Raw genomic sequence first — 8,710 nt, forward strand, 5'->3', positions numbered from 1 at the left:
GCGGTTCCTGTGGGCTAGCGAGCTTCTGTTCACTGACACCACCTCGTGGCTCTGCTTGTTTTTCAGCTGATTCCTTTGAGATCCCGGGGTGATCCATCATAGGCTCACGGAGCTTTCTTTCCAGTAGCTCCACTCTGTTGTTTCTGGTTGGAGTCTTGCTCTACTGACTGGGACTTTCAGAGCCGAATTACAGAGCTGTGACGGCAGCACCAGTGCGGCCCATCCTTGTCCCCGCGCCGCTGACTGCAGTGAAGCCATTATCCCTGGGGCCCCGGGGTGGGTCTGAGAGCCTCCTCTTCCTCCCCACTGTCTGCCTGCAGCTGGCCCTACAGGCCTCCTGCTTTGGCAGATTTTCATGAGTGGCCAAAGTCACAGCCCCCCTCTCAGGAGCCGTGTCTGGGACCTTGCCGCCTGGTGCTCTCCTGGCACGGCCATGTTGCTCGTGTCTCCGCGTGTGAGTGTGTAGGTTCCCAGGGGCAGCAACTGGGCCTGGCGATACTTCCCTCCCCCCGACCCTGGACAGACAAGGAAGGCCCTTGTCATTCCTCAGACATTCTGTTCCAAAGCTGAAAGGTCCCTCCCACCCCACATGCCCCTGGCATTCCCCCAGGCCCTCATCCAAGCTTGGCCTTGGGGTCCGTGCAGCAGCTGAGCACTGGAACGTCAGCCTGGCCACCAGGGCTGGCAGCAGTCCCCTTCTCCGCCCCTGGCCCCGTCCCCAGCTAGCAGCCTTGGCTTGGGAACGGGCCGTCCCTGTTCAAGGCAAGCCCTGTGTGTGCCACCATGTCCTTCTTGGGGTCTGGCCTCCACAAGCCTCCCATGCCCTTGCCTCAGCCCAACTGGGTGAAAGGACCATTCATCCTCTCCACCCCTCCCCTCATGGCCCTGCCTCCAGGGCTTTCTCCCTGTGGGTGATGGGGACCCCCAGAGGGAAGGAGATGTGTGAGTCCACTCTCCACTTTGGGCCCAGCGGCTGCCAGCAGAGAGGAGAGCGGATTCTTGTGTGTGTGGTGGGCCCGGCACCACGGAGAACAGTGCACACACAACACCCCGGGCCTGTCTTAACCCGGGAGGCCGGCTTTAGCATCGACCCCTCTTGTAGAAGAAGAGCTAAGGCCATAGAGAGGCTGCAGTTCACTCAGTTACGATACCAAGAGGCAGCACCACCCTCCAAACCCAGGCGTCTGACTCCAAGCCAGGACGGTGAATCTTGGGGACCCTGCCCAGGGCCACCAACTTGAGGCGCTTGGGAAATGTGTGTCTATGGGCACACTTACCAGAAACTCCGACTTACTGATAAATTAGGAATCCTGGTACTTGTCCTAGTATATTCTTTTTTTTTTTTTTCTTTCTTTCTTTTTGGAGAGGTTTTTGCTATAGGGCGTATGTGCTTGCCAGACAGATAGACAGAAAGTGAGAAATCACCCCCTAGGGGGCATGGCTACACCGCAATCCCTTCTCCTCCATTCTTTTCTCAGGATCTTGGGCATGCATGCACATGTGCCTGGCGTGAGTTTTAAGCCACCTGGTACAGGACTCGAACTGTGGTCGACTACGTGGGAGTCAGCAACATAGCCATTATGCTAACTGCTGGTCCCCGTCCTAGTATATTCTACCGCAGCAGTCCCCAACCTTCACAACATCAGGGATGATCCCTCCATGGATGGGGGTTGGTTCTGGGATGACCCAAGTACACCACATGCACTGTGCACCCCTGATTCATTCTTTCTTTCTTTCTTTCTTTCTTTCTTTCTTTCTTTCTTCCTTCCTTCCTTCCTTCCTTCCTTCCTTCCTTCCTTCCTTTCTTTCTTTCTTTCTTTCTTTCTTTCTTTCTTTCTTTTTAAGAGATTTTCACCATAGGGCACATGCGCTCACCAGAGAGACAGAGCAAGACAGAGACAGAAAACAAGAAATCACCCCTGGGGTGTCTATGCTGCAATCCTTCTCGTTTTTTCTCCTCTTGGGATGTTTGGCATGCATGCACATGCACCCATTGTGAGTTTTAAGCTGCCGGTCCCAGGACTTGAACAGTGATCAACTACGTGGGAGTCCAGTGATATAACCATTTTGCCATATGCTGGTCCTCCTGTTTCTACCACTACCACATTGCAATATGCAATGAAGCAATCACCCAACAATAGAGTTCATGCTCCCTGAAAACCTAGTACTACTGCTGACCGGACGGGCGGCACTGTGAGCCACGGGCAGTGGCTGCGAACACGGAGCCTCGCTCACCCCCGCCCACTCCGTGCTGTGTGGCCTGGACGACTGGCACTGCTCCGCGGCCGAGGATGACCCCGTTCTATACACCTTTCCTCAACCCTCTCTACTTCTTTTTTTTTTTTCTCTTTAAAACTATTTACTTACAAACCTTAACTCAGCAAAGGTTTATGTGGGAAGGTTGGGAAAAGGACATTCCCCTGGAGTGGATGTGGGACCCCCCCTTAGGGTCAAGGGAGGGAAGCTGGTGGCCCAGCCGGTGGGGACAGGGTGAGTGTGTGAAATATGGGAGCCAGGAAGTTAGCCACGGGGCGGGGCGGGCATTCCCTGAGGCCGTCAAGGTGGGGACAGGTGTGTGGGGCATGTGGGTGCATCACTACACACATGCTCGCACATGCGTGTGACCGCCGTAAGCACTAGGGTATACCTGCTTTGTCTGCCATTCCCTCAGCAACCCCGTGGAATACCCATGCCTTTTTGTAGCATGAGTACTGGGACTCTCAGGCTTCTGCTGATCAGCCAGGCCGGCCCCTTGGGCTCACTCCCTGAGGAGAGCTGGACCAGCCTAAGGACCAGGGATACGGTCGTTCTCCTGTGTCTCTCCTGGCCATGGCTGGAGAAACCTGTGGACAAAGGCCGGGCCTTCGGGCTTCCGGGAGTGGAGGGGGGGAACCCAGGGACTTGTTCTATGGGCTACAGACTTCCCCCCAGACTGGCCACCTCCATGGGCCTCCTCTCTAGCACCGGCCCCTCCCTGCCCTAAGACATCAGCCAAAATTCCCTCTAAGGCCAGCCTCAGCCCTGACCAGTGACAGTCCTTGTACAAACAGACACTTTCTGGGAGCGAGATCCTTGCCAAGACACAGGAGGCCATCCAGAGCAAAGAGGTCGTTTCTGGTGGTGCTCCAGCTGGGTGTGTGTGACCATGGCCCCTGTTGCCAAGATGCGGGCTGGAGGGACAGGCTGGACTTTGTTCCCGCCCACGCCCTCTTCCTTTCCGGGGTCCATGGGCTTTCTGTGCAGTTCCAACAAGCGTGTTCCTCTCTGTTCTCACCTGGAAAATGAGGGTGTTTGCCTAGACAACATTTAGGGTTTCTTCTGTCGCCCTCTGTGATCTCTTGGTGACAGTGGGTAGGAATGAATGCCATCAGGGGAGGGTGGCTCTGGCCTTTGGGTCCAGGGAAGGGTGGATGGGGCCTCCTTCCTGGGAACAGCACTTGGCGTTTACGGCTATGTTCTCACTAGCGCCTCTTAGCAACCATAGAGAGGAATGCCAAATGAGACAGCCCAGAGAGGCTGGGGGACTCGTGCTGGCTCCAGCACTGATAAGCAGCAGAGTCAAACATAGGTCACGTCCATCGGCTCTGACCCGGCTCCCCACACGGCCCACAGTGCTGTAAGCTACTTTGCAGGTGGCGTTGTTTGGTCTCAGTCCCAAGGAGCAGGATAAGCTAGTCCCCTAGGGACTGGACTGTGGAACCAAAGTGCTCCAGGAGTCCCCTGTGTGCATGGTGCCCACACCTGGCTCGCATGGAGTGATCCAAGCAGCTTGGGACCATGAGGATACCCAACTCCAGCTGACCCTCCTCAGCCACTGCCTCTAGGCGTTAGGCTGCCCAGGGGGCCAAGTTTGGAAGGGGAGGGAGTGGGGGCTCCAGATGGGACTTCAGGTAACCTAATGTGGCCTGAGGTGTCTATGCTATGGGTTGTGTCTTCTGCGGGGTGTCCTCGAGTGTAGAGTCTGCCTGGGGAGGAGTGATTAGCTTTGGGAATCGCAGGGAGGTAGATGCTCCCAGCCTGATGGCTGGTAATAGTTCTCTGCCCTTACCTGGGTTCTCCCAGCTGCTCTGGGGAACTCCCTCCCCGGGGTTCACCCAGAGCTTTCTTACTTTCACAGGGGTGGGGACTAGCCCCAGGCTTCGCTGCCTGCTCGTGCTCCAGTGTGAGCTGTTCAGTTGTGCATTCACTCAACAAACATTTATTTCAGTGCCTACCACATGGGCTTGGGGTCAGCTCTTTAGGTTTGGATGCCATCTGGGGCTACCTCCCATGTGAGGAAGCCATGGCCACCGCTAGCCAGAATGTGGGGAGCCCAGAGGGCTGGAGGGGCCCGAGCCTTGTGGATCCAGGGTGTACATTGATGAGAAAGGGATGGAGGCTGCAGAGCAGGTGTGAGAGGGCGTGGGCGGCGGGCCCCGGGCTGCGGAGCCCTCACCATCTCTGCTCTCTCCTCAGTATGGCAAGAAGAAGCTGAAATACCTGCCCTACAACCACCAGCACGAGTACTTCTTCCTGAGTGAGTGTCTGGGCGCTCTGCAACCATAGCCCCACTTCCTCTCACCTGCCCGACACCCTCACACCCACCCCCCCATGTCCCCCGTGCTGTCTGTCCCCTCCCACCTGACACTCTTTTGGACCCAGGAAGTGACTCAGAGATGGAGCCGTCAGAGTCATCCTGGCAGACCCCTTGTTGCCCATGGCACAGGCAGAGTGCAGGGCTCAGAGTCCCAGTGTCATGCAGTCAGTGGTCCCCAGGCCATCTGCAGCGTCCCCACGGGGCCTCTGGCACCTCAGCCCACGCGCTGCAGAGCTGACTGCTGCATGGGGCCCCCGGCAGCTGGGGGGTGGGGCTGGGTCTCTAAGCGCCTTGCTGTCTCCCCTGCAGTTGGGCCGCCGCTGCTTATCCCCATGTACTTCCAGTATCAGATCATCATGACCATGATCGTTCGCAAGGACTGGGTGGTGAGTAGGGGCAGAGCTGGCTGGGGCTGGGAGGGTGACTGGGCGAATGTGCCCTTGTGTGCTTCTGAGGGCCAAGGGTCCTCAGGCATCTCTTCCCAGGATGGCTGCCTTGTCACTCAGGAAGGGACTCCCTCTAGGACCACGTGAACTAGAAAGGCCACTGCATGCCCATCCTAAAGCTCTCCTCCCACCCGCCCACATGCAGAGGGAGGCCCACTGCCTTTGCAGAGGCCACGCAGAAAATTCCCGAAGGCGACGTGATGAGAGGCAAATGCAGTGACTCCCCTAAGCCTGTCTCTGCCCCAGCCCCACCTCCCCGCCATGTTCTCCTGTGTCAAAGGCCCCATGCATCCAGGCCCCCCACACTCTGGCTGGAAAGTGGGTAGCAGCTGGGCACTGGCTGAGAAGACAGGTGCGTTTGCCATGACAACATGAAAAGCACCACACCCCAGAGTCCCGGACACAGATTTATAGGCTCACGGTTCTGCAGGCTGGAAGTCCATGGTGGAGGTGTTGGCCCACTTGATGGGAAGGCTCTATCCAGGCCTCTCCAGCTACCAGGCTGGTAGATGGCCATCCTCTCCCCATCTCTCTCTACATAGTCTTCCCTCTGTGTCTCCCTGCTTTATAGGGACATCAGTCCCAGTGGACTAGCTCCACCCTGCTGATCTCAACTTGTTATATCTGCAGAGACTCTATTGCCAAATCCTCACCTTTTCAAGACTTTAACATGAATGGCGGGGGCAGGAGGCACAGTTCAACACAAAGCAACAGGCCTAGAGGAGTTGCCTGGTTTTGCTTCTAATGAGAGAGAAAGAACCCCTAGAATGGGACTCTCTACAGCATGGGGCTGTAGAGAGGTAGGCCCTCAGATTTATGGAAGTGTGCGGTTGGCACTTTTCTTTGTTTTTTGCTATGGGTGTGTGTGCTTGCCAAAGTCAGAGAGAGTGAGAAATCACCCCCTGGGGGATAGTCATGCCATTATTTCTTCTCTTCCAGTAACCTCTCAGGACTTTGGGCACACATGCACTTGTGCCCGGTGTGATTCTCAAGTTGTCTGATCTGGAACTGAACTGCACAGTTGGCCATGTGAAATCCAGCTGCCCCAACCACCATACCACATGTGGCCTACAGTTGGGATTTTGTGGCAGATGATAATATCCCCACCCTGGAGTGACCTGCATGAGGCAGTGGCACTATGCCTAAGGGGTTCTGCTGACAGAGACATAGCCTCTGCCCTCAGGAGGGGACAGACGAGTCCTTTAGTAGCTATCTCTAGTCTTGTTTCTTTTTTGCTAGGAGATGTGTGTGTGTTTGGTTGGGGAAGAGAAACAGAAAGCACCTCCCAGCGGGCTGTGGTCATACCACAGTTCTTTTCTTCCATCTACCCTCCCCATCAGGATTTGGGGCACACAGACACATGCTCCCAGAATGTTGATCTCGAGTCGCCAGAGCTGGGATTCATACCTTCTGTGGGATCTGACTCCTTTAACCACTAGGGTATGGGGCTGGCCTCTTTTTTTCAAACTGTCTTGTACATGAAGATACTAAGACATTGAAGGTTTGAGACTTGCCCATGGTGACACCCAAGAGGTGGGGTGGCCTTGGCCCCCTTACGCCACATCCTACACTCTCCTCCACCCCAGCTGCCTCTCTCTCTTTTGAATACCTCATCTCTGTAGAGCATGTGGAGGGCTTCAGAGTACTTTGTCTTACACTCAAGGCAATTACGGCCAAAGGGGCCATGTCTGGAGACTGTGAAGAGGGCCAGGTGAGGTGGTTGGGCAAGAGGCAGGGCTCGGGGCACTCTGCCAGCCCTGCCCTGGTAGAACTTGCACAAACTCACTTCTCGAACGTGCCGTTTTTTCAAAACTGGGCAAAGGTCAGTGTTTACTGCATTCCAGGAATATTGAAGCACTGCTGCCTATGCTGTGTCCTTTCACCTGCTCTACTGAGAGGCACGTGAGGGCTCGGAGGGACGGACTCAAAGTATCTGGGTTGGCTAAGTGGCCAGAGTTTGAAACCTGCTCTCCTACTCCTGCTGGGACTGCTATTTCCATGGGGCTCAACTGGGCCCTGGAAGGAGTCACAGCTGAGAAGGAACCCGAGCCTCTGCTGTGCTGGCCAGGTGACCTACAGGGGCTTGTAATCAGCTTTTATAGCAGATGGTGCTTTAAAACAAAAGAAAAACTGTTTCTTTATTTCATGAGAGAGGGAGAGAGAGGGAGACAAGCCCTCTTGGCTCTTTCTCAGGCATGGTCCTCACCTTTGGCCTTTTAGTTGGCCAGGATCCTGGCACTTGAGTGAGCGCCTGGAGTGTATAGCGTGTCCTGGGAACAACCCGGACCTTCCCTGTGGCTTCCAGCATTGCAGGGTGCTGCGCTACCATGGCTGGGCCAGTAGACGATGGCTCTTTTTTTTTTTTTAAGAATTATTTTTTGGGGCCGGAAGGTAGCATGGTAATTAAGGCACTGGACTCCCACATGGCTGACCACAGTTCAAGTCCTGGAACAGACAACTTGTTTTCTCACTTTCCCTTTCTCTCTTTCTCTGTGTCTCTCTCAGGTCAAATTTAAAAATAATAACAACAAATAAAATTAAATAAATCATTCTTTTTTAAAAAGAATGATTCATTTTGTTGCTTTAATTTTAATTTAATTAATACTCATTTATTTTTTTGAAAGAATGATTTATTTATATTTATTATTATTATTGCTTTAATTTAACCACAGAGAAATAAAGAGAGAGAAAGTGAGAAAGCAAGCCACCAGGACCAGGACAGGAAGGATCTCTTGGGTTGTCAGGAGAGCGTAGAAAAACTGAAACACAGGGGCCAGCAGGTGGTGTAGTGATTAAGGAACTGGACCCCCACATGGTCAAACCACGGTTTGAGTCCCAGACCCAGCAGCATCAAACTTCCCCACTGGGTGTGTGGGTGTGCATGCCCAAAATCCCGAGAGAACGAAGGAGAAGGGATTGCAGGCCATTCCCTTGGGGAGTGATTTCTCACTTTCTCTCTGTCTCTCTCTCTGAGTCTCCGGCAAGCACAAGTGCCCTATAGCAAAAAAGAAAAAGAAAGCTAGAAAATTATGTCGCAACTTTTCCGACCATCTAGTATTTTGAAGACACAAATGTGACCGTGTTTTGCTGCCATCTGAAGCTTTGGTGGTTGGTTCTCCATTGCCTGTGAGTTAGAGGGCAACCCCCGCGTGGTCCTGAGCCAGCCATGGTCTGCCTCGCAGCCTTGTCTTGCCTCTCTCCACACCGGTGTGGAGCACGTGGGGTCTGCCATCCACATGGGAACACACGGCCTGGGGACGAGCCCGCCCAGCAGAGGCCATGAGCTGGGCCAGGGTGGCTAAGCAGGGTGGTTCCCACCCCCACAGAGCTCTGGGCCAGCAGGAGGCCGCTGCTGTGGGCCAGTGGAGACACAAGGACTTAGTGACAGGAAGAAAGAGGAGAGAGACAGATGGCTCCATGGCATATCTGCCATGGGCCTGTGGTGGAAGGTAGAGGACAGAGCAGCTGAGGGTCACTACAGTTCCTGCACCAGTGAAGGGCAGGAAGGGGCTGTGGAGTGGAGAGGGGACAGGAGGAGAATCAGTGTCTGGAGGTGCTGGGAGGGAGGGGACCCATGGTGTTGGCTGCCCTTTGTCCTCCCATGCTGTCCTGCTGGAGTGAGAGGTGAGGACAGAGATCCTGGGTGCTGAGAAGACAAAAAGAGGCTGAAGGACCATACTGGGGTTGC

The 8,710-nt window shown here is 54.7% G+C and overlaps 1 protein-coding gene across 1 annotated transcript in view; it reads left to right on the forward strand.

The window, feature by feature from the left end:
- The window catches only part of FADS2 (fatty acid desaturase 2), a gene marked incomplete in the record, with an annotated part of 36,734 nt that overhangs the window by 25,083 nt on the left and 2,941 nt on the right, over positions 1–8,710 (forward strand). Inside the window, 2 exon segments of the mRNA XM_027768727.1 lie at positions 4,456–4,516; positions 4,886–4,962. Of these exon segments, the coding sequence (XP_027624528.1) occupies positions 4,456–4,516; positions 4,886–4,962 (138 nt within the window).

Source organism: Tupaia chinensis, unplaced genomic scaffold (genome assembly GCF_000334495.1).
Source record: "Tupaia chinensis unplaced genomic scaffold, TupChi_1.0 Scaffold147351_1, whole genome shotgun sequence".
NCBI lineage: Eukaryota > Metazoa > Chordata > Mammalia > Scandentia > Tupaiidae > Tupaia > Tupaia belangeri.